The sequence below is a fragment of the Cotesia typhae genome, unplaced genomic scaffold (assembly GCF_013202065.1).
Source record: "Cotesia typhae breed Kobodo isofemale line unplaced genomic scaffold, CoteBio_Ctyphae scaffold_13, whole genome shotgun sequence".
Classification (NCBI taxonomy): domain Eukaryota; kingdom Metazoa; phylum Arthropoda; class Insecta; order Hymenoptera; family Braconidae; genus Cotesia; species Cotesia typhae.
This window is the reverse complement of record NW_027423774.1, coordinates 13,303,058-13,329,848: the sequence shown is the minus strand read 5'-3', so window position 1 is coordinate 13,329,848 and position 26,791 is coordinate 13,303,058. Positions and strand designations below refer to the sequence as shown.

General features: G+C 36.4%; 3 protein-coding genes across 7 annotated transcripts in view; 2 read left to right on the top strand and 1 right to left on the bottom strand.

Moving 5' to 3' along the window:
• Grip (Glutamate receptor interacting protein) overlaps positions 1-26,791 on the bottom strand; it is a 95,064-nt gene that overhangs the window by 13,860 nt on the left and 54,413 nt on the right. Inside the window, exons 3-5 of one of the 5 annotated variants that reach the window (XM_074254767.1) lie at positions 24,117-24,254; positions 18,850-19,079; positions 17,512-18,189 (exon numbers count right to left, since the gene is read on the bottom strand). In XM_074254767.1, the coding sequence (XP_074110868.1) occupies positions 24,219-24,254 (36 nt within the window). In that variant the 3' untranslated portion in view covers positions 17,512-18,189; positions 18,850-19,079; positions 24,117-24,218. Of the gene's footprint in view, positions 1-17,511; positions 19,080-24,116; positions 24,255-26,791 lie in introns of those variants that run through there. The other 4 variants (XM_074254766.1, XM_074254765.1, XM_074254768.1 and 1 more) reach the window with 4 other exon arrangements.
• Positions 1-26,791, top strand: part of LOC141535034 (uncharacterized) — a 68,980-nt gene that overhangs the window by 12,527 nt on the left and 29,662 nt on the right. The gene's annotated exons all lie outside the window — the stretch shown is intronic.
• LOC141535036 (uncharacterized) overlaps positions 25,099-26,791 on the top strand; it is a 50,777-nt gene continuing 49,084 nt past the window's right edge. Inside the window, exon 1 of the mRNA XM_074254778.1 lies at positions 25,099-26,290. The gene's annotated coding sequence lies outside the window, so the exon portion shown is untranslated. The remainder of the gene's footprint in view (positions 26,291-26,791) is intronic.

Below are 26,791 nucleotides of genomic sequence, written 5' to 3'. Positions count from 1 at the left end.
CGGGCCTATGCCCGATTTAACGCGACTCAAAGTTACGATCGTCGTCCGGGTCAAGGTAGACTACGAATCACTACCGAGCGTGATGATCGAGCTATCATTCGAGAAGCTCGTCGAAACCCTACTGCGCATGCCCACACGATCGCTCATCAATTTCGCAATCGTCGACAACGTCCTCCCCAACAACACATATCGGCATCGACGGTTCGAAATCGCTTTCGAGAGCAAGGACTACGCGCTAGACGCGCAAATCGCGTGCCTATGCTCACTCCACGACATCGCCTAGCCCGATTGGCCTATGCTCATGATAATCACTATTGGGGTCGTAGACAGAGGACCAGTGTATTATGGACTGACGAATCTCGATTTTGTCTTCATGGCAGCGATAGACGATCTCTCGTTTGGCGCCGTCGTGGAGAACGAGATCGGGATGGTTTTACGAGACCAGTTACAGCTTTCAATGGTGGATCAGTCATGGTGTTAGCAGGCGTGTCCTTCAATACCAGAACCCCGTTGGTCATCGTTCGTGGGACGTTGACTGCCGATAGGTACGTCGACGAAATTCTGGAGCCACACGTCCTGCCTATGCGCACACGCATGGGGGCAAGACGGTTCATTTTGATGCAGGATAATGCTCGTCCTCACACTGCAGTTCGTACGCGAACTTTTCTCCGCGCCAACATCGTAACAACGCTTAATCATCCAGCGATGAGTCCTGATTTGAACCCAATTGAGCATGTTTGGGACATGCTAGGGCGTCGATTGCGGCGAGACTATCCGCAACTGCACAATCTTCATCAGTTGACTCAAGCGTTGTTACGTTGTTGGCAAGGAATTTCGCAACGCTACATTCGACGATGCATCAACATGCAAGAGCGTTTACGAGCTGTGATTCGGAACAGAGGTGGCAATACACGGTATTGAGCAGTTACTGCCGTGCGTACAGAGGTCATTCGGCAGCTGCAAACAGACAAACACGCAGACAAAGACACACACACACACACACACACACACACACACACACACACGTGTGTGAGAAGCGTAAATCCGACCGAGCAACCTCCACGTGGTACGCTTTGGGTAACGCTAATGCCGGCGGTAAAACAACAGTCGAAAAAATTGAGAAAATTTCGAAAAAATTTTCGAAAAAATTGAAATTTTTTTTTCAAATTTCTTGAAAAATCAATCTCTTTGATCGAAAAATAAAGAATTTTGAAAAAAAAATTTTTTTCAATGGAAAAATGAATAAAAATCACAAAATTGCTCATAATGGTGATTTTTGCGAAAACACAGAATTTGAAGCTTCTGGGCACTATGAACAAAAAATCGCAGCGCTTTGAATTTCTTAGGGATTTTAGGGGACACTTTGAAGTTAAAAATTACCAACGATATCCTTCGTTCATCCATTTTATCCAAAGTTATACCAAGTTATCCAAATATCCTTAATTATGCGAATTTTTGTCTTTTTTTCAGTCCGAGTTTTCAATTCAAAAAAATTTTTTCTTCAAAAGCGGTTTACGTTTTCTTATGGAGAATATTGTGTAGTTTTCAAAACCCTCCTTCGATTTCCTATACGGTCATTATTTCCAGAGTTATTGATTTCCAAAGTAAAAAAACACTTTTTTGCTTTGATTGACGATAACTCCGCGGCAAATTATCGTACAGGCTTTTTGATTACGTCAAATTAAAGGGTATTAAATTTACTAAAAGAGCTTTTAAACGAAACAATCGAAAAAATTTTTTTGAAGCCTGTAGACCTTTTTTAAGACGAAAAAAAATTTCGAAAAATTTTTTTTCAGTAGTTTTCTTAGGATTTCTCCAGACCTGACGATGACAAAAAATTTTCATGATCATATCTAAAAACTAGACACTTGGAGCTACAATTTGCTTTTTTTTTTTTTTCTGTGCGATCATTTTCCTCGGAGTTACAGCTCGCTGAAAATCACCAAAAAATTTGGAATTTTTTTTATATCCCTTAATTTTTGTGACTAGTGTATTACAACTCGACTATCATTTATTACAGTTTACTTTTTTCCGTGTATATACAATTTAAATACAAGGCGATTTTAATAGATTTTTGACGGTATTAAAAAGATTTTTACAATTTAAACTTTACGATTATATTGCCAGGGAACAGCTCCTTCGGCATTGAAGTATTCACAAAATTCATCTCGAACAGCTACTGCAGATCTGCTACTGAAATTATTGCCATAAGCTGTTGTGTGTTTGAGAGCAGAATCGTTAACTTCATGCCTCAAATCTCTAGAAATTATACCATCAGGGCGTTCTTGATCAATTACTAAGTTAGGTGGGATGTAAACATCATCTTTGTCATACACACTCATGATAGCTGGATTCTATGTTATTAGTTGATCAACTTACCTAATTGAAAGAAGCTCTTTGAAATTAATTATATTTAATACACAGAAAAAATGGTTCACTTGAACCAAGAAAATATTTTTCTTAATAATTATTTTCTTGGGCAAAAAAAAAAAATTTCTTTTTAACACAAGAAATTTCACTTATCCCAACAAAATTAATTCTCTTGCTTCAAGAAATACGTATCTTGATTCAAGACCATTTATTTCAATCAAGAAAATTTTCTTGTTCTGAAAAAATTTTTCTCTTGCTCCAAAAAATTAAGTTCTTGACAGAAGTAAATTTTGTTGTTTTGAGAAAATTTTTCTCTTGCTCCAAAAAATTAAATATCTTGATAATAAATTTTCATTAATATTTTTATTGACGAAAGTGTCAAATGGGAAGATCAAATAATATTGAACCATTTTCTTTCATTCAATATGTATAATTATTATTTTTTATAATTAACATTAATTATTTTATTAATTTATCGTTTATAACTATTATTAATTTATTTATTTATAATTAATATTATTTATTAACAGTATCGACAATAATAATCTGATATAAATGATTTTTATTTGACATAAATATTTTTAAAACTAGTTAAAAACATAAATACACTACTGGAAAAAATTAAGGGATCAAAAAAAAATTCCAAATTTTTCGGTAGTTTTCAACAGGCCGTAACTTTGAGAGAAATGGTCGTACAGGAAATAAAAAAAAAGGAAATTGTAGCTCCAAGTGTCTAGTTTTTGGATTAGAACTTCAAAATTTTGTAGCCTCCGCGGTTTCTGAGTAATCGTAGAAAAACCAGCAATAAAAAAATTCTCAAAATTTTTTTAGTTTTTTTTTTTGGTCTACGGGCGTGGGAAAATTTTTTTAGCTTAAGCACCATAAGGATCGGATACTTTGTTCATTTAGCTTTAATTTCTTTTTTTAAACACCCTGATACGTCCACTCCTCGCTGAGATATCGGTCTTCAAATGGAAAAGGATCTTTTTGTCTTTGATTATCGATATCTCAGCAACCAATGATCGCACAGAAAGTTAAAGGTGGGTTTCAAGAACTTGAATGAATTCCCCTTAACGACTGTCCATTGTTTTTTCGAAAAAAAATTTTTTCTTTCCGTCACATGAATTTGAAAATGCAACAAAAAAGGGCTTTTAGTGGTTTTTTGGAAAATCAAGCGCTGGATCGAAAATATTGAGGAAACCACTAATGTAAAGTGTGCCTTTTACAGTTCAATATGTCCACAAACACCCTACAAAGAATCAAATTAATCCAGCCAGCCGTTTTTTTGTTTCACTTGATCGAATTTTTGAAAAAATTAAAGGATCACGTTTTTTGCTCTGAAAAGCTCATAATTTTTAAAAATGAGAAAAAAAATGGTTTTTTCGAGCTTTTTCCACATTTTCGTTCCAAAAAGTGCTTAAATTTTCAAAAAAAATAAAATTAAAAAAAAAAATTTTTTTTGAAATTTTTTCTCTTGAAAAGTTTAAGAAAACAATTACCGCCGGCATTAGCGTTATTCAAAGCGTACCACGTGGAGGTCGCGCGGTCGGATTTACGCTTCTCTGTGTGTGTGTGTGTGTGTGTGTGTGTGTGTGTGTGTGTGTGTGTGTGTGTGTGTGTGTGTGTGTGTGTGTGTGTGTGTGTGTGTGTGTGTGTGTGTGTGTGTGTGTGTGTGTGTGTGTGTGTGTGAGGTATTTCAGGAGAATTGAGACCCGGTGGCTCGTCAGTTCCACCGTATTTAATGACTCCAAACTCATTCTCTGAAGGTTTTTGTTGGTTCAATACCGGGTATTACCACCCCTGTTTTCAATAACGGCTCTCAAACGTTCAGCCATGTTTATGCAGACGGTAATTTGAGGCTGCGGAATGGTATTCCAAATGTGCTGAAGCGCGCGCTCCAAAGCAGCTAAGTTCTGCAAATTTGGATACTCTCTGCGCAACCGACGGCCCATTATGTCCCAAACGTGCTCTATGGGGTTGAGATCTGGACTCATTGCTGGGTGTCGCAACAATGTGATGTCATGCCGCTCAAAGAAGCGCCGGGTAATGTTGGCTGTGTGTGGACGTGCATTATCTTGCATCAATATGAACGACCTCAGATGTTGTCGTCTGCGCAGAACAATGGGCCTTAAAATTTGGTCGATGTAACGTCTAGCTGTCAAATTTTCGCGTACAATTACCAAAGGTGTTCTCCAATTTCGTGAAACGCCGCCCCACACCATAACTGATCCACCGCCGTAGGCAACGACTGGACGGACAAAGTTCTGGCGAAAACGTTCTCCACGACGGCGCCAAACGAGAGGACGTCGATCGTTGCCATACAGATTAAAACGAGACTCATCAGTGAATAAAACATTTGTCCATTCCCTCAAGTTCCAATTTCGATGATCGTAAGCATACGCTAAACGAGCTCGACGATGTCTTGCTGTCAACAGGGGTACACGATTAGGATGTCGTGCGTGTAACCCAGTTTCACGAAGACGGTTGATGATTGTTCGAGAGCAGGGTGTTTAAAAAAAGAAATTAAAGCTAAATGAACAAAGTATCCGATCCTTATGGTGGTTAAGCTAAAAAAATTTTTTCCACGCCCGTAGACCAAAAAAAAAAATTAAAAAAATTTTGAGAATTTTTTTGTTGCTGGTTTTTCTACGATTACTCAGAAACCGCGGAGGCTACAAAATTTTGAAGTTCTAATCCAAAAACTAGACACTTGGAGCTACAATTTCCTTTTTTTTTATTTCCTGTACGACCATTTCTCTCAAAGTTACGGCCTGTTGAAAACTACCGAAAAATTTGGAATTTTTTTTTGATCCCTTAATTTTTTCCAGTAGTGTATATATATATATATATATATATATATATATTGTAACCAGGGCGTCTGTCCAGGTCCAGTTAGCCACCCCTTTCCTCTTTAGAAAGGGCGCCACTGGGATTTTAGACACGGTGTCCCAGAAACCGGGGAAACATGAGAGGGGAAAGACAGGGTCGTAAGAAGTCCGAGAGGGCTGTAAATAAAACTGAGAAAAATTATAACAAGTTAAATTGATTTATTCAATCAAATTACAAAACTTAACAATTTACATATAACTAACTTAATTGTGAGAACCTCTCACCTACGCTGGCCCTTGCCAATTATTCTTATAACTAAATATCCAATTTTCTAAACCTCGTCACTCCGACGGAATACCTTAAATTATCAACATTTCCTCGTCAATCTGACGGAATATCATAAAATAGCAATTAATTACCTCGTCAACCTGACGGAGTACCAGTTAAAACCTATTCCCGTCTGCGCCCCCGACTCGGGCGTCTACGCAGCGGTTTCCTAACTTAATCCGTTGTACCCCCGACTTGGGCGTCTATACAACGTTTCCAAATAACTCACTAAATTCCATACAAAAATCGTCCACCGGACGCTAACTCAATACACACTTTCTTTAATTACTCAAATTTCTCCGAATTACTAATTATCTAAATTCCTTGAATTTTACGCTTAACAGTTCTTTACTACAAATTATCAAATTCACTAATTTAATTCATTACCAAATTTTATCAATCAAAATTTCTCAACTAAATTCATTATCCAATGCCATTTCTATTAAATTCATTAAACAATTTTTTTCAATAAATTAATTTACTAAATTTACTAAATTAATTAAATTCAGCCCAATGGCCTAGAATTAATTTCAGAAAATTTCAAATTCAAATTCTACAAATTAAACAAGCCTCATTAAATATTTAAACTACATATATTCCAAAATGACCTTGACTATCTAAATTTCACAAATGCTTCTACTAATTCAAACTTTATCGACGTAATTTTAATTAATTAATTTCTCATACTAAAGGACTTGTAACAAAAGAAATAAATGACCTTGATGAATAATTTACTTATAAAAGAATCTACTAAATTAAAAGTGACATCTGAGACAATAGCGATCATTAATTGACAAAATTTTATTACAGTTAATTCGGCCTCTCAATTTACAAATTCCAGCTTGGCCTGAAATAATTGTAATAATAATACCTGACTTAACTTTTCAAACTCTCCAAATGTTGAGTGATGTCCTGGTGGAAACTGGCGAAATCAGCGGCTGGTTGGTCTCTTTCTCGTCTCGAATAAACTATCTGGCTCCAAGTAAAGGGTTCCCAATTCTGGATCGTATATTGACTTCCTTCTTGATAGTCCTAAATGTCGATGACAGAATTTATTACACAGCACTACACTGACTCTCTGTTTTGCCGAAAAGCCTCACTTTCTCAAAGCGTCACTGGCTCAAAAGCCTGGCTCAAAAGCGTTACTTGTTCCAAGGCCTGGCTCAAAAAGCCTCGATGTTTCTTTTGTTGGCTCTTTTATAACCCTCAACTCCGAGTTCTCGAACTTTCCTTGTCAACCCCGCTTTGTTTTTCGGGACAGCAGTGGGAACTTTCGATTTGCACGCCCGGTGACAAGTCTGAACTACTTGTCAAAAATCGAACGGTAAGGGAAAACCCTTATTTATGATGGCGTCAATAAGGTGGTCGATAACGACCATGGGAAGTTCAGTTTTCCCTGTTACAATATATATATATATATATATATATATATATATATATATATATATATATATATATATATATATATATATATATATATATTATCAATTTTACTCTGATTAATTAACTTGCCGTCGTGATTAAAAATATTGAAAATCAGTTTCACATGACTGTTATACTTTCAATCATCTTTAACGATTAAAATTGCGTTTGTAAAATATTTTACAACTTTTACCTCACATCGGTTAATAATAATTAGTCTTCTCAACTTTGAAATTGCGATATAATCAATTTCATTTTGACTTATAACTTTTTTTGTAGATGGATCATTGTCGAGACGATTACCGTGAACTTCTGGAATTATCATTAATATTTTTGGGTACTACTACCACAAATATTACATTTAAGCATCCTGGACCGGTCCATCATGCAAGATGGATGGCTAAAGCAATATATAGTTTAAAAATTTTTTTATTCAGAAATGAATTTCATCTTACTAAATCGGAAATAGATGGATTACGAGAACTTTGTTTATTTATCATAATATTCTATTTAAAAGCTTGGTTTACTGCGCCGTGTGCTATAACAGCACCTAATAATGATTTAACTTTGATTAAAGAATTAATTTCATTTGAAAGATTTAATAATAGTCTTTCACAGACATGCTGACAAAAATTAGCCGATCACTTGTGGTATTTAAACAACGAGCTGTCTGTTTTATCTCTCTTTGATAAAAATGTTTCAGTTGGAACAAAAAAAAGAATAGTTCATGCTCTTAAAAACTGTAAAGCCAATGAAACTACAACAAATCGCTTTATAATAGATAAGAAAAATTTAGAGTCATTATTAAATAAAGATCTTAGTCAATTTGTGTCTATGAGATCGATTAATATATTTGAATCGTTTGATTTGTCGTATGAGTTCATTGATGAGGATGTTACTTTGTGGCCTCAGAATCCGAATTTCTTAGAAAACTTGGAGTATTTCGGGAAACTTCAAGTTGTGAATGATGTAGCAGAACGCGGCGTGGCATTGATAGAGCAGTATAATCGATGCTTAACGAAAGATGAAGAACAGCTTCAATATTTGTTGCAAGTAGTGACAGAACATAGAAAACAATATCCTAATTGCAATAAAAGTAATTTTATAAAACTGTAATATTTTCAAGTTGAAAAATTGTTGTAACGAGTTGTAAATATAGTTTTTTGTTATAAAGAATTAATTGTTCAATTAAATTTCTTAATATTTAGTAAAAAAAAAAAATAAATTTGTTATAAAAGAGACCAAAAAATCATTTATAAGATATTTTTAACGTTTATATTTATATATTAGTGCATTTCGTGAGTTAAGTATTGAATTAATTAGTAAAAAAAAAAGTTTACAGTCTCAGATTAACGGAATTGAAGTAATTTAACATAAAAAATAATAAAAATATAGCATGTGATATTTTTTTTTGTAATTTTATTGGAAAATATTTGAAATTTTTTCTTAGTGTTATCTTTGACCGCGGATATCTTTGAAGCCGTTAATCTGAGAAACTTTGGTCTTCAAACGTTTTTTGTAGAGCGTAAAATTTCCTACTAACATCATTTTTCAGATTGTTGTTACGATGAACCGTTCCAAAGTAATAAAAATTAAAAAATTAAAAAAAATTTTTCCCGTGTTATTTAAATGGAAAATAAAGAAATGGATACAGGCAAATCTTACTATTGATATTAAGAGCTCACATGGGCGCCAAAATTTTTGTTTTTAGGTATACTATCAATTTTTAGACACCAAAAGAAAAAAAAATTCGTCTTTTTTTGACACACCCTAATCTCCATTGAATATTTTTCTGCTTGCACGTCGAATATGCCCAGGTGTTTTTCTCGTTCATTTTTATACAAGTTAATTTGCATTTTGAAATTATTCTTATATTACAATCCCGTAGATTTTTGGTTTTCGAATTCATTAACAATTCCATCTCGCAATCTACCTCGTTAACCAACTTGGTTGTTTTGGACGGGAGGTCCGGTGGACATGCCATGTCTGGTCCGATGGGCTTGCAGCTGTTGATATAATCTTTTTCAGCGAGAAAATATTCATCAAACGATGGTCCTGACACGAGGTATTTCGATGTAGGTTGAATTGTCAATGTTGATATTTGGTCTCCAATTTTCTCGGGCTTGGGAAGTGATTTTAGCTCATATGCTAACCAAGGCGTCTGGTCGAATAGTGGAACTGTAATTATTATCAGGAAATGTCCATTTGTTTTTCCTGTTTCCACCGTGGACACCCTGGCTAGTGTATTGATGTCCATGTGATTCAGAGGTTGAGGTGGATTCAGCGTCGGATGTTTTTTCATCATGTCAGCGGTTGCTTGATGCAGTTGCTTGGCTGACACTGTTAAATAGGTGAGTCTACCCTATTTCGCCACTTCTATAATTTTTTCTGCGTTGTTCAGAGTTCTTAGGTGGTTGGTCATCAGATGAATAAATTCATCTCCAGCCATTGAGAACAATTGGATTCTTTGTAGATCGCTCAATTGTTTATTTACTGCATGCTTGAGGTAGGCTAATGTTCGGACCAGTTCCTTGATTCGCTCTGTTATGCTTGCTTCGTGTTTAAGGATCTCATTTATTTCACTCTTGATGATGTGAGTGTTGTTTTGAGACAAGTGTATTAGTTCCCTATTATTTTGATATAGGTTGTCTATTTCCTTGGTGATGTGCTCTTTGTCGCTGTAGTCCATGGTCCCAAACAGTTCTCGAGCTATCGTACCTACGAATCCGAACCAGGCAGCTCTTTTGGTACAGTTTTGTGAGTCGAATTCTTCTAGTTAAAGATCCACGAGGAGTTGTCTCAGCCGGTGTTGAGCTTGTTGGATTTCTTCTTGTATTTCTCGATGGCTGTTGACCCTCAAATATGACGTGCAAATTGAATGGTTGAATTTCACTGAGCATATTCCATAGGCTTCCCATAGACTTTGATTTAAGTGTGGGTACAGGTTCACCAATTTTTCAATGTTGATTGAACTAATGAGTTGCCATTCTTCGCGGATCAGGTGTATTTTTTTGAATGGATCGAAGAGTAGGCCTGGGTTGGCCTCCATTGGTTTTATTCTTGTTTCTCCTGCGCTCTGTGCTAGGTATTCTAGTCCCAGGAAGAGGAGTAATACGGTGTTCATATCGAACTTGTATTGGCTGTTATATACTGAAACAAACAACTTGGGTTTCTCTTTAGTCAAATTTTTCGCGGCTGGCTGGTTTAGCCTTATTCGGGTGGAGTAATTTCCGTTTCCCGTTTTCTTTTTCTATTATTAAATTTCCCATTTCGTTTATTTCCACTATCTCATATGGGCCGGTATAATAAAGGTCTAATTAATTTTTTCTAGGTTCTTTTAAGGTATATATGAGGTCTCCTACATTAAATTTTGCCGGATGTATATGTTTGTCGAATCGGACTTTTGACTCGTGTTTAGCTCTCGTTAAATTTTCCGCAGATATTCGTTGAATTTCGGAAATTCGACTAATTAAGTCTGCTAGATAATCGTTATATGATTCGATTTTACTAAAGTCCGGAAATTGAGTCGGACTCCGAGCTTTTCTTCCGTACAAAATTTCATATGGTGTAAATTTCGTGGCTGTATGCACGGTGGTGTTGTGATTTAACATTGCCATTGGGACATACCGATCCCAGTTGCTGAATTTATCTACGTAAGCCTGGAGGTAGTCGACTAAAGGCTGGTGAGATCGTTCCAAGGCTCTGTTCGATTGTGGATAGTAAGAGGAAGTTGTTATTCTTTGAATTTTCAGCACTTTGGCTAGCTGTTGAATTAGTTTGCTCGTAAATGAGGTACCCTTATCTGATAGAATTACGCGAGGACACCCATAAAGAGCGATATAATGATTTAATAAAGCGTCTGCAACAGTTACTGCTCTGATATCAGGGAGAGGAACTATCGCAGCTGCTTTGGAAAAATTATCTTGAATCGTTAGGATGTGTACGTTACCGTCAGGAGTCATGAGTAGGGGGCCTACCGTATCTATACTAATTTTTTCGAAAGGTTCAAAAGGTGTGTTTGTGATGGACATAGGCTGTTTGTCTTTCTTCGCGTCAGTTTATTTTTCTGGCATATCTCGCATGCTCGTATGTAATTGTAGATTTTATCTTTCATCCCTGGCCAGTAATATTTTTTGCGAATACGCCAATACGTTTTTACTACACCTTTGTGGCCCCCTATTAAGCTGTTATGATTTTCTTCAATTATTTTTGTTCGAAGGGATTTGTCTGGTACCTCGATGTTCCCTTCGCACAAGGTAATTGTTATTGGACAGTCTCTTAGTTCGTGTAATATGTAACAGGGTAAAATTACCCTAAATCGATAAGTCACCGGATATCGATAACTATTCGACATAGCACTGGCGCGTCTCGATCTTCGAGCCTAAAGGGAGAATAGGAGGGGGTAGTTTTGGGTTAAAATAGGTGAGCCGTGCAGTGGAAAAGGGAGAAGTAGTGTGACCACCAGAGATAGTGCCACGGAAATCGAGAAGGACTGATCCCCAGAGTAGTGACGAGACGAAGGAAGCCAACTACAACTAGGACTTCATCTTCAAGTAGAGAGTTAGATCATCATCTTATTAGTCAAGGTATCAATTATTACTCTGTGGGAAAGAAGTGGACCGCGGTTTACCGAATACTCGATTACTTCTCCTAATTAATTATCAATTAGATCGTATAATCGACGATTATTTCATTAATCAGAATTAAAACATTTGTTAGTTTGGATTGAGTGATTTTCCTGGGGGCTTATACCCGAGAATCACTCAATCGACCTTGCGGGAAAAATTTAACAACTAAAAATTTATCAATTAAATAATTAACATCCGAAAAAATTCGTTAATAAATTGTTATAATTTTATAACAAATTCACTTAAGAAAAATTGATTTATTTCGTTGCTTGAAAAATAATCGACAACATTTTACTCGTGGAATTTTTGGTCGAGCGTCAGTACATTTTGTGTCGCAGTAAATTCCAACACCCAAGGTCAAAGACAACTAAGCTAGCGAATGTTCTAGCTAACAAAATTGAATGTTTCGGCTTTTGTCGATTTTTTACAAATTAGAAAATTATCAGGATTTTGTCGAAAATTATGTTAGCAATTAATTATTGAAATTATTTTATATTGTGAATTATTTTGTCACGTGTGAATTTATTAAATTTTGGGATTAAGTCCGTGGACTAGATAAATTAAAATCTACTAAAAAAATTAATAATTAATATCGTGGACATTAAGTCTAAGAAATGAGTTAAATTGAGTTGAAAATTTCACAGGAGGATTCAGTCATAATTAATTAATTTACATCAGTAATTTTATGTTAACAATTTTCAACTTGGTTATTGAATATTATTTAGATTAAATTAATGATCAAAAATAATTCTCGGATTGAATAAATTGTGTCTCGACAGAACATTAAGGCCTCCGTCTATATAATTTTAATTTATTAACTTAAGACATTGACCTTTTACATTAATCAATTGTTGTTGTCATATTAAGACCCTGGTAGTAAAGTAGTCAGTAATTTTAATCTGATCTCAAAATTTAATCTATTTTAATATATTACACCAGAAATATAATTAACAATCGGAATTTAGGAAGTAAATGTTAGTTCAAAGTTATTTGAAAATTGATTGTTAATTGAAAAATATTGTTTCATAAAAATTCTAATGATTGGATATTTCAATGGCTAAATTTTAAATTCTAAATAAAAGTAAATTGTTCTTAAATATTAAATTTATAAATAAAGTTAAATCAGTAGTGTTAGTGCGAGACAAGTGTGGGTTATGTATGAGTTGCAGAGTATCTAGGTCTACGTTTGGTCACTGGGCTGTTACTCCTGTGAGCCGAGTCAACGACCCCGGCATACGATTGGTCTCTGTGCAGGTGATTAAAAGTTTAATTAGTTGGTTAGTTAATAATATTTTTCGGGTAGACGCCGAAAGGGGCCCGTCACGTGTAGACGCTGAAAGGGGCATGTGTTAGAAATTGATGGGTAGACGTCGAAAGGGGCTAGTTGAGAATAAGGATATTGTTAAGTGTGGATAATGTGTGTGAGTAAGTGAATTTTGTTAACTTGTTTTAAGTCGCGATATTGTTAAAATTTTTTATTGTTAATAAAACTGATCAGATTGTTAATTAAATCTTTATTATTCAACAGCACCTTCCTTCACTCTCTCTACCCAAAGATAAAGAATCCTCAGCTCTGGACCGGTTCCAGGACCGTGATAAAAATCCTTGTGGCGCCCTGATAATTATTGTTGTTGTTGTTTATTTTGTTAGTTATTTATAAAATTGATTAGGGGCTAACCTGAGCAGGTAAAACTGTTACAAATAAATAAGATTGAATATCTAAATCGTCAAATCCATCCCTCCGCTTCGCATAGCGAAGTGAATGGACGTCGTGTTTGTGCATCGACTGTCGAAGATTTCTCAATCCTTCGATCAGGTCGATTGGGTCTAATTTCTCGAAATGTTTTGTTTTGATAAATACCATGAAGATTTTACAACGACCTAACTTAGTGACAAATACGTCCCCCTTTGTAGATTTTGAGGCGTGAAGATCGTCGGCATTTATAAATTTTAAGTCGCGGAGCAGCTTCGCTACGGGTTTTATTATCTCGCAATCGGCTACTAAGAAGTATACTAAGTGGTCTTGGACATAAGTGAGCCCGTCTCGGTTGGTTGAAAATTTGATTTTTATTTCGGACCCTTTTGGCGGTATACTTTCGTCTGAACTCGAGGGTGAAGATATTCTTGGTCGATGGCGCCTTTCAGCAAAGATATCTTCCGCCTTTTCGATGGTTGGAGGGTCATAGGCGACGAAAGGTGGTCCAAATCGGCGGTTCCCTACGTCATCCCCCACTGTTATATTCCCGCTTGTTGCTGACTTATTTTTGTTTTTATCCGGATCGTTGGATTTTTCGGAATTATTATTCGATTTGTGATTATTATTATTTTGTGAATTTGTCGATTTAGTTATATTCGATAATGTTTCGTTTGATCCTTCCTGTTCCGGTTCGATAAGGCCGATTCGGTTTCGACCATTTCGTTTATTCCCTTACCGTTTTCGTTTACAATTTGGCGGCTTGCGTGATCATAACGAATACCCATCGCCACCAGTTCGTCGGGTATGAGGACTCTTCCGAATATTGGGGTTCGGGGTTTTGGACCGCCTCCTAAGTATCCTGTGAAACGAGATCTAGTTATGCTCCGGGGAGTGAGAGTATTTATGTTTGACTCCGTTATATCGTATGTATCGATGACGTTTCTGGAATTGACGTCGTCCGCTGAGGTCGATGGCGCTGGCTCTATGATGGTTGGATGCTCCGCTTCGCTTTTTCCTGTGTCTTCTGGACTAATATCGCTACTTGATCCTTTCTCAGGGTTTTCGCTGTTGTCTCTGAGAAATTCGTCGACATTAATTTCGGTTGCGGTGTCGTTGTCTAACGAGTCTTCTTCATTACGCCAGAGTGGAGGCATTTTGCTTAATGATTGGTGAATCGTTTTCGCTGTCTCGGAACTTCTTCGATTTATTTCAGCTAACTCTTGGGGAGTATAGTTGAATATCGCTTCTTCTCGACGGATTTTCTCTAGAGATCGCTCTCGATAGGTGTTTTTCTGTGGTGGCCGTCTTTTGAGGAGTTCATCGAACATTTCACTATTTCTTGAGTTGACCGTTGTTGTTTTTGTGGAACCCTCATTTCGCTGTCCGGCGCATGGACAGCGAGGATGAAGGGTTTGTTAAAATCTGGGTATTTAAGAAAAGAGTCCTCGCAGAGGGCTTTTTGATATCGTTAAATGCCGTTTGCGCATGTTCGGTCCATATAGAAGGCTTTGTTTTTCGTGTAAGATCTGTTATGGGCTTAGCCCTTTCAGCTGAATTTTGGATGAATAGGGACGAAGGGGATAGAGAAATTTAAATTTTTCAGGTTGGAGAGTGAGACCCGCTTCTCTCAATCTATTGAATAATCTTTGAACTCTCACCCCATGTTATTCTAGGGTTTTAATATAGCTAACTAAATCGTCGATATAAATAAATAATTCCGTTCCTTTTAACCCGCTTAAGGTGGAATCCATCATTCGTTGGAAGATAGACGGAGCGCATTCTAGGCCAAAAGGCATGCAACAATATTCTCAGTGGCCATCTGGGGTAGAAAATGCCGTTTTTGGCGCATCTGCGGGATGCATTGGGACCTGGTGGAAACCCATGGCGAGATCGAAGACGCTGAAGAAATTAGCGTCGCCTAACTGATCTAAAATATCTATAATTAGGGGTAAAGGATAGGCATCCCCTTTAGTGATTTTATTTAGCTGCCTAAAGTCGATAACCATTCTATAATTTTTTATAGAAGGGTCATTAGATTTTTTTGGTACAATCCATAAAGGTGAATTGTACGGAGAGTTGTATTTTCTAATTATTCCCTGTTTTTCAAGATTTTCGACCTGCCTGGCGATTTCTTCCCGATGTTCTGGGGGAAATAGGTACTGTTTTATTCTCACCGGTTCGTTGGTGGTAGTTTCAATCCGGCAGGTGAAATTTTTCGAGCAACCCAGCTTGTTTTCAGGGAGTGAAAGACATCGTGGGTGTTTTCTATAAGGCTTTGGAACTTGTTCTTTTTCTTCTTCATTTAGATGACCTAGGTGTATTTTCTGAAGTATGGTCTTAATACGTACTTCCGAATTGGCTATACGACTAGAATTTTCGATGGAAGGGTCATCGGACTCGTCCCCGTCTGAACTAGGGTTACTGAACTCGAAATTTTCGAGTGCTTGGGGTCCGATGTCTATGTCGACTGGATTTGAATTAAGTTTAATGACCATACACGTGACGTACCCATTCTCTACTTTGACAACGGCCTCTCCTCCAAGGACTCCGTCCAGAAGGTTCATTCGAGGGAGATATCCCTCATTCTTCTCGAAGTCTTGGACTGGTATTGCCACTACCATTTTCATACGAGGTGGTAATGTATAGCTTGAAGAAGGCTTTGTTTCAAGGCTAAAAGAGGTTGTTTTTGTTGGAAAAGATAATAGAACCAAAGTTTGATTATCATAAGAGATTTCAGCTTTTTCGGTTTCAAGGAAATTGTTTCCGAGGATTCCCACCCCGGGGAATGGTAAATCTTCCTGACAAACTTGAAATTCGACTTCGATATTGAGAATTTTTAATTCAACTACTCCTAGGGTCTCAAAGGTACTGTCGCTGAGACCTCGGAATTTCCTAGATTTTCCAGTGTCGATAATCGTTTCAGGTTTTAAAGCGGATACATTGATGAGGCATACATCCCCACCTGTATCGATGAGGAATCGCTGGTAATAACCTAGGAGTAGATTACACGAGGAATATACCTATGGCACGGTTCCTAGAGCTAGGATCTTTTGCTCAGGGAACCTTCGTGGGTTGATGATCGGTATTGGTTGAATAGGTCTGTTTTTCATTACTAGAGTTGTCACGGGACTCTTTTATTACCCGTTGAAGGTCCTCACCCTAACCGTGGTTAGTTATCGACAGATCACAGGGCGCTGTGGTCTAGGATGCTCGCGCAGTAGTAATAAAAATTTACATAAGTTCCGGGGCCTAGGGAATAAGCGATCGGCGGGCGGGGATAATCCCACACGAGGGATAAGTATAGTTGCCGCACGGAAAAATGTTATTATGAAGCCGGAGCCCGAGCAACCAACGCGAGATTTTGGAAATACAAGGTAAATATTAATATTCCTCTGAGATTCCTGTGGAACCTTCAGAGCGATTATTTTAACACATAAACCTGATATTTATTGCTAGGCATTTAGCCAGCCTAAATATCTAATAATAACAATACTAACTATCCTGAAATTCCAGATAAATTATTGCTGAAAATCCCGAGCTGCGACGCAGTGAACCCGAGTACCGAGAACACCGTGATTTTGACTGACAAAAGTTGCCTCTATTAGAAGTCCCCGAGAACAATAAAGAGAGCCGAACTTAAGAGAAGAATCGTCAAAAGTTCTCAGGTACAAAACAAAGTTTAACCTCGGTAAATTATTGCGTCGTCCCCGGTAACTCTAGACACGGGCCAGATTCCGCCTTCCTATCACCCTACTTGATTAATTAATTAATTATTCGAATTTAATTGAATATCTTCATTTTAAGTCGAAGTTAAAAATTAGTTAAAATAAGATTTGAACAAATAGAAAATTTAGTAAGTAGAAAATTTTCAAATTTAAAGTTAAAAGAGGTTAAAATTAGAATTAATATTATTATAAAATTGGTCAAATAAATTAAGATTAAAATCGACAATTTTGAGTTAACTGCGTCATTTATATAAGCGATATTCTGTCGATTAAATTTATTACAAATTAGAAATTAAAATAAAACTAAAGGAAATTAAAATTAGAAATTTGTCCAAGTTAGATTAAAATTAACCAATGAAATCAACAAGTAAAAATAAAGTAAAATTCAAAATTAAAATTAGTAATTGAAACTTACTTTTGGAAAATTGTCAAAGATTTTAAAATAAAATTATCATAGACACAAATTCCTTTAATTAGAATATTAAAATTGTTAAGCAGTAAATTAATTTATAAAACAAAATTACAAGAGTAAAATTATCAACAAAAGAAAATTTGTTCAATAAACTTCGATAAATAAATTTGTCAAATTCCAGTACGATGATTTCAAAAATAATTAACATAAAATTTAGCCCTGAGAAATTTTTACCAAGTTGAAGACTAAGTCTCAAATCTTGACTGGAATTCAAAATAGACATAAGCCGATTATTCAGGCAGTTTGAATTCGAGTAAACTTTAATTAATCTAAAATTTTGGTTGAATAAACGCTACTGTGATATTAATAATTAAGCAACCAGAATTAAATTAAATTATTTATCGAAGTCAAGTTAGGAACCGGGAAATTTGATTCTCAGGAAGTTAAGTTGTAAAAAGTATGTTAGATTTTTAAAATAATTGTAAATTAGAGTCAAGTATGTAATTGGATACAATTGTTTTATTGAGAATTGTGTGTGTGTGCGTGTGTGGAAAATAATTTACAGTATATACTCCTCGTTCACGGGCTGTCGAGGAGGTTAGTATTAGCAGGTTGTCGACTAGTGTCATGGTATCCTCCTCTGTCCTAGTCGACTTCAGGTTCCTTAGTCCCGTAGTGAGGGTCCGGGCGACAGCGAAAGGGCTAAGGACGGTATGAACCTTGGGCAGGGGTCCGGGCGACCACCCAGGGTCATATCTAGAGTCTTAGAGCGTGAGGGTCCTGTGGATAGCGCGATTTAGTTATAAACTGCGGTATAGATGCTCCTTATGAGGGTACCGTCAGGAATAGGCAACTATGATAGAAACTGCGATATAGACGCTCCATAAGAGGGTATCGTAGGAATAGGAAACTTTTATAGAAACTGCGGTATAGACGCTCCATATGAGGGTACCGTCAGGAATAGGCACTATGATAGAAACTACGATATAGACGCTCCATAAGAGGGTATCGTAGGAATAAGCAACTTTTATAAGTATGAGTGTGTGTGTGAGTATTGAATTAAGGTATAATTATTGTTATGTTGTTAAAATAAATTGATGATTAATGTCAATTTTAATTGTTTTTATTTGTCAAACTTTATGATTTCTCTCGACCCTGTGATATCTCTCTTGCTTGGACCGGTTCTGGAAACCGTGATAAAAATTCCAGTGGCGCCCTTAATTATAAATTTTAAATAAAGGGGTGACCAAGGGACGGTTCAAACCCGTTACAGAGTATTCTAGTAAAACGAGATGGTTACACGATTTTGAATAAAAAATTTATTTCCGAGAATAGCTCTCTAACCGCCGGGTGGTTTTGATACGAGATGGAACGTAATTTTAACTCTGAATATTTTTAGACTGATAGAACCAGTTATAGGCATTGAGCTCGTAGTAATACCTCCAACTACTCCTGTATTTTCGATGTTACAGAGGACCTCGTCGCATAGTTCTTCAATGCAGAGTAAGTTAAGGTCAGAGCCGGTGTCGAGAAGGGCGTTTACTCCTCCTTTTCGAAGTGCTGGACTTCGTAGATGGACTGTAGGGCCTCTTCCTGTAGTTAGACACTTTGGTGCGTCCTCGCCTGGGCTCGTAGCTCTCCTGCGGTCATTAATTGAGGGCTCTGCTGTCCTGTTGGTGACATCGTTGTTATGTCCAGACAATTTGAGTAATTAAAATTAAAATTAGAATAATTAAATAAGTCGAGACGATCATAAATTTCGTTCGCTGAAATAATATAGGAAATAAATGTAATTTTAAAATAGTTATTTTTTACATACGTAAAACTACGATAAGACTTAGACGGTAGAAAAAAAGGTTGCACTAATGGCACCAGGGTCATTAACGCAACGCCAGACACAGTCCGTGGATATTGTTCCTCGAAACTTAAATGAAAATGTTAAGCTTAAAATTAAACGGGCCCAAGGATAAGAAGGCAATAAAATGCAATATAGAACCTTAGGACTAAAGTAAGTAGTGATAAAAGGAAAAATATCTATGCGGGATGTTTGTTTAGGCTAGAGTAATTTAGTTACAATAGGTAGTAAAATCTAGAAATAATTTCAAAAAAATTCCCAAAATCTGTCCTCTCACAAACAACTCAATTTACTTAAGATTCAAATCAACCAAGGTTACGTTTTCGAAAAATTTTAACAGATATTTTTTTTTACAATATTTAAAAACTTTAATGACAATGTAATTAGATAGTATTAAAAAAAAAAACCAATTACTCAACAAATTAAACAACTAAAATTTTACTCAAACTAAATCGTCAAATGAATATTAGAAACTAAACAAATTCTATGAGAAACGAATTTCATATTCTCTATAATTAAATAAATTCTAGAATTGAATAAGATTCGCGATCTCAACTAAAACGATTAAATTAAGTTAATAATACCCGAATGAATGTTAAATTTAGATTAATAAACTAATTTTCACACAAAAATTTAAATAAGATAAATAATTATAGATGAAAATTCTGGTACGAAGTGTTAAAATTAAGCTCGAATTTCAAACAAAGTTCCAGTACCAATATTAAACATCGCTGATTATTTTTAGAAAGGTCTAGGAATATAAAAATTGTAAACAATAGCATTAATTAAAAATAGTCGAAAATAAATAAAAAAGGAAAGTTTGCATGCGTGTGTGTAAGTGCGCGTACACACAGGCTTGCATAGGGCGTAACCTGGGCCGCTTTTCCTATGGGGAGGGGACAGGACCCGAAAAATCGTTCCTGATTGGACGGACCTTTTCCTTTTAGTTAGTTTTCCAGCTCTTGTCTAGTTAGCTTCAGTTTTTGCTCAGTCTTCAGTACTGTTAGTTTTTCAGTCTTTTGCTTTTGAGATAGTAGTGCCGAACTCGTATCACCCACGTGATATATTCGCGCCGAGTATTTTCTCTAAGTATTCAAATCATACCGCCGAACTCGTATCACCCTCGTGATATATTCGCGCCGAGTATTTTTCTCTAAATATTCAGATAGTAGTGCCGAACTCGTATCACCCTCGTGATATATTCGCGCTGAATTTTCAGCTCCAAATATCCACACAGTTAGCCAGTCCCTAGTTTTGGTGTACCCATTCCTACACGGAAGGCCAAATCGTGAAGTATTTTATAGTTAAGAAGATATCACAGCGACTAAGGTATTTTAAGATTATTTTGTAATTAGTATTATCCATCCAATTGTACTTCTACTTATACGTATATTTGGTTCCACAATAATATCTGTAGTTTAATTCATTCAATTATGTAATAGATATTAAATTTCATTTAATTTTAATATACACTTTTTTATTATTTCGAGTGTTTATTTTTAGAATAAAAACCCTATTCAAAATCCTCATTTACGTCCCCGGTCTATAGGTCTTAAGTGACTTGGGCCGAAACAAATAAACCAATTTAAAGTCCATAATTTGGACGTAACATCGTGTTGTTCTGGATTGATTGTTGCTCCGGTCTCGGTAGAGACATTGGTTCCGTCATAGTCGATTGGTGTTCTAAGCTTGCTTCTGGGAATTTTACAGAATCGATCGAGGGTATTGATTCTGATAATTTCGATATTGACTCCTTGGATACTGCTGGTAATTGCTCGTAATCCTCGTTGAAGTAGACGGAGACTGGTCGGGTATACTCGCCATTGTCTCCGGTTGACGAGCGCCCGATCCGTTTAAAGGATCGTATGCGTCTCGACGTTCTCTCTTTGGGCAGAATGGGCAGTTGCAGATTATTGGAGGGGTCGATTTGTGCCGTAATTTTGCCTCTTCCGAGTCCTCATCTTCTTCAAAGCGTACCGCTCTTTTAGCAGGATCTGGTATTCCCGTATAGCGATTTTGATTGTAATTTGGGAAAGTTCGTGGTTGATAATAATTTTGAGTTCTAAGCATATATTGCGTATTTCGCTCGGTTCCGAACGCGAAAGTAGAGCCCATCATTTGTTGTTCTACCTGAGAACCCGGGCCGTAGTGACTGTCTTCGTACGTGTCAGGAAATGGGTCATCGTAATACCCAGGAGCGTTTGTTCGTGGACCTTGGCTGTATTCTTGATATGCTAAAGTGCGGGGTAATTCGCGATAATTACCACGATCGTCGTAATCACGAGAAGATCTCAGCAATTGCGGATAATGTCGGTTACCATCTTGTCCGGATCGTCGGTGAAATTCTACCGAGGGTGGAAGTGAATCTCCCGGAATGAGTCCATCGTCTCTCATAGATCGCCTACGTTCTGGTCTTCTATACGCGTCGTTTTCGATGGCCAGATACATGTCGTTTAAAGTTTCTACTCTTCTTATTTTACATAGGCACCGTAAGAATTCTGGTAGGTATTCGTACAGGGTAGTAGCCGCTGTTTTTTCAAATGTACGTTTTACTACGGCCCAATCAGCTTTAGGAGCATTGAGCTCGATACGACAAACCATCTTGCTTAACCGGTAGTAGAAATCTTTGATATTCTCCGTATCTTTTGGAGCCGCAGCAGCTAGATTTTTCTACCACGTGATATATGAGTCGTCTCTTTTGAGTTTTCGACCTAGGACGAGTAAGATATCTTCTACCGAGCCTAATTCGACATGTTCAACCAATCTCTTGGCTCGTCCATATAGTTTTTGGGCTATACGACGGGCGAAGAAGTCTTGGTTGTTTGCTGGAATGCTCGGTAGCCAATTTCTTACTATCCCATCAAACAATTCAAATTTTTTTACGGCGTTTGGCCCTTCTCCGTTAAAATAGGGGAGGGAATCGTGTAGTTCTTTCGCCAATGTTTGTATTTGGGCGTTAAGAAGTTCCTCGTTTATAGAGGCATCGATACGGAAAGTTCTTCTAGCCATGATTCCAAACGGAAAATCGTTTGAACAAGGAACGAAAAACGTTCCTTCTTCGTCCGCGAAAAGTTCCACGATGCTAGGGTGGTCCAACCTGAGGTAAAATTGAACTATTTCGGGTAAATTTGAATTGAGACGAAGGTTAAGAAGAAAGCTTTCGCTCAAAGAACTCCAAATAAAGGGAAATAAAAAAAATCGAACTTCATATGATTTAAATCGCGATGTATTTTTATCGGTCACTAGGTAAGTAGGTCACAGCTGTAGAGTACAATAACCGGAGAACAAGATTAGTTATCGTGTGTATAGAGTTGCAGTATGTTGAGTACGGACGGATAGACACGGAAGAGTCGAAAAACGTGTGTTTACTATAAGCAATTTCGAGATAGTAATAAAAGAAGAATCGAATATTTTAATCAGACAGTAATGAAAAAGAAATTTTTATTAATTGTCAGCGAATTTAATATTAAAAAAAAAAAAAACGACAAAACATCAAAAAAAAATTTTCCTCTCCCGTTTTTTTTTTTTGAAAGAAAAAAATTTTATGTCAGCAAAGATGATAAAAAAAATTAAAGGGAATTCTAACAGCTTGACCTGATCCTAGTTTCCAGCAAAAAAATTTTAATTTTATTATTAATTTTATATAAAAATCTCGGATAAGATTGGAATCAAATTACATCAATGTATAAACACTAAAGCTTGAAGTAAAATTTAAATTTTGCTTACTCGGCGGAATGTAAGATGATGAAGTAATGTAAGAGTTTTATAAAAATTTATAACGACCAAAAAAAATTTCCTAACAATTTTCTTTTTTATATGAGCTCTTTTTGACTTTCTAAGATTTGGAAGAAAGATGATTAAACACAAATTTAAGTTTTTAGGTTCGGGGTGGAGATTTAGGGTCGATCGGATGGAGTTTGTACTCGAACGGCGCCTTGATAGGGGTTTGGGCTTAGCGAATCGTTATTATTGTTTCGTAAAGTCCAGCAACGGCCGTAACGTTTTCTATAATCTTTGGCCCACCAGCCTTTTTTATCTGTTACGATCTTTGCGGGCTCAGTATCTTCTTCCCAATATTTAGTTTCTATCAAAGGGCGGTGATATACCCTTCTGGTGATAAAATCTCAATGAACTTGTTTTAAGTGATATCGACAGCCCGACCGTCTAGTCTTTCTCATCGGCTCTTTAAAGTTTCCAAAAAAAAAATCTATATCGACGTGTAATAAGAAAATGTTATGGCCTCTACGAACCAAACAAAAAAATTTCGTAAATTCAAAAAAAAAATTTTTTTTTCATTTCGATCACGAAAATATAATTCGTTTGTTCGGGGAGGGGAGAAAACAATTTTTTACGGTATTCGTAATTGTATACCGAAAAAAACTATTAATATATATAAAATTTTAAGAATTTTTAAATAAGACTTGAAAATTTATAAGATTTAAGAATAAAAGAAACTCATAAATTTAGTTTTTAAGAAAGAGATTTTTAAACTGTCAAAACTAGAATTTACTTAACAGTGGAATTTATTTAATAAAAAAAAAAAAAAAAAAATGGAAATAGATCGAGAAAGGAAAGAAAAATAATTTTTAGAAGGTTTAAATTTTCTCAAACGAAAGTTAAATAATTTCGGACCCGTAATCCTACCGCTACCATCAGTGTTCTTTATGTTATGTCCAAGGGCGTTTAAGTGGTAGCGTAAACGGTGGAGGTTTGGACTAACGGCTTAAAGAATACGCAACGGAATTTTTAATTCCGTTGTTTGATTATTTATGTGGGACGTTTTCGACGGACAGATTTACCACGCCTTCGTTTGAGACAGATTACGGATTTTATTAAGAATAGATGTACTTACTCTTTGCAGGATTTTTAGCTATTACCGGATCCGTGATTCCGGGGCTGCTTTTAGCGCCTTTTTCTGGATTGGGCCCTCTGATTGGTCCTTGAGGCGGATGGATTAGGATGGAATTGGGCTGCTTATTTTACGGGCTTCCTATTTTGTGAAATGAACTGATTTAAAACTGATTTCACTTTTATATAGATTTATTTTTGTAAACGCCAAAACTTACACTTTCAAAAATTTGATTTTAACGTAATTAAATTTAATGAGTTTTAATATTTTGATTGAGCTAACGTCCTCCAGTCCACCGTCGGGTAAAGTGCGCAAAACTAGCTTTTAGGAAATTTTGAATAAACTTAATGACCGAATTCGCGCCTAAGTGCAGAGCAAATTAGAACTTTGAGATTCCGGTACTCTATGATTATAATTGAATAATTAACAACTAATACGTGGCCTGCCGGTTAAACCGCGTCCAAACTTCCTTCAAGTGCAGTGCAAATTAAAGCAAAGGACTCTTCAAGGCACGGGCCCGTCAACTAAACGCGGAAGTCGAATTAATTAACAAAGCCCGGGAGCGGTCTCCGTTTCTCGTTTTTAAATTCTCGCGGTGCTGAGTTTGCAGAAGTCCCCGCTAGTCAACCAGCAGTCACGTAGCTTATATTTTATTGTGGCTTTCGCGCATGGAGAAGTCTTCCATCTGCGCGCGTGATTTAAATTTAAAAGAAAGAAATTTTACAGGTGGACATAACAAAAGTCGAAAAAATTTTCCGAAAAAAACAGAAAAAATGACCAACGCATAGAACCTCCTCGCTCCAAACTATTCTCATAGATCCACCTCCCACTAATAAAACCCAAAAATTTCACATTTGAACTGTCAATCAAAAATAATATTAAATTAATACCTCCAATCCCCTCCACTCCTACCAAACAGCCGGCATATCCCCATCATAATATCATAACCCCCCCCCCCCCACCATAACCACGTAACAGTCACATGACAAGACTCAAGACAACAGTCAGTAATACAAACAACCTACAATAAACAAGAAAACTATCGAACCCAACATCGATAAAGATGATTGCAGATAACAAAACAACCGTCGATATGCAGGAAACACGCTCATACTCTCATGATAAGTAAAGTGTCACAGAACCCGTTGTCACTCCGTGAGAACACCGACAATATTCCGTGAATACTCTATTAAAACACTTGCAATACTTCAAGAAAAACCCGACAGAACGCCGTTAAAATCTTGTGTCGTGACTGCACAGAATACTCCGCGTTACCTCCGCTGAAACACCGCCTAAACTCCGTCGGTATCCCGAGAAAACTCTATGACGGAGTATACTCTGCAGAAACTCCGTGTTTCTTCCGAGTTTTCACCGGGTCATCAATACCGTTAGGGTCTTTAGAACAAGGGTCTATTAAATTTGACATGTGTTTTTTATGACTTTTCCTCATAGAGTTTCAATTTTCATGTGGCGAGAAATAGTCCTGGAATTACTCAAGTACTTTTTATGGGTTCTGAGAACTCGGTTACAATGTCCTTTTGTACCGAAATATCAATTTTTGTTTTATTTCTTTTAAAAAATAAAACAGAGTTAAATAAAATATATCTATTACAACTAGTCAGAGTAAAAGCTGTCACGGGGCTCCTTCATTATCCGTTGAAGGTCCTCACCCTAGTCGTGGTTAGTTATCGACAGATCACAGGGCGCTGTGGTCTAGGATGCTCGCGCAGTAGTAATAAAAATTTACATAAGTTCCGGGGCCTAGGGAATAAGCGTTCGGCGGGTGAGGATAATCCCACACGAGGGATAAGTATAGTTGCCGCACGGAAAAATGTTATTGTGAAGCCGGAGCCCGAGCAACCAACACGAGATTTTGGAAATACAAGGTAAATATTAATATTCCTCTGAGATTCCTGTGGAACCTTCAGAGCGATTATTTTAACACATACACCTGATATTTATTGCTAGGCATTTAGCCAGCCTAAATATCTAATAATAACAATACTAACTATCCTGAAATTCCAGATAAATTATTGCTGAAAATCCCGAGCTGCGACGCAGTGAACCCGAGTACCGAGAACACCGTGATTTTGGCTGACAAAAGTTGCCTCTATTAGAAGTCCACGAGAACAACAAAGAGAGCCGAACTTAAGAGAAGAATCGTCAAAAGTTCTCAGGTACAAAACAAGTTTAACCTCGGTAAATTATTGCGTCGTCCCCGGAAACTCTAGGCACAGGCCAGGTTCCGCCTTCCAATCACCCTACTTGATTAATTAATTAATTATTCGAATTTAATTGAATATCTTAATTTTAAGTCGAAATTAAAAATTAGTTAAAATAAGATTTGAACAAATAGAAAATTTAGTAAGTAGAAAAATTTCAAATTTAAAGTTAAAAGAGGTTAAAATTAGAATTAATATTATTATAAAATTGGTCAAATAAATTAAGATTAAAATCGACAATTTTGAGTTAACTGCGTCATTTATATGTTACGTCCCTACCTTCATTCGCAGATGTCTCTGATAGCGAATACGCGCGCTAATTTAAACTCTAACAATTGTACAATAATTTCATAAACATTCATTTTTTTATAAATATAATGTTAAATGATAAGTAAAGAATTCCAAATGTTAAACATTAAATACTAAATATAGAAATAGAAAATGATAAGAAAAGTG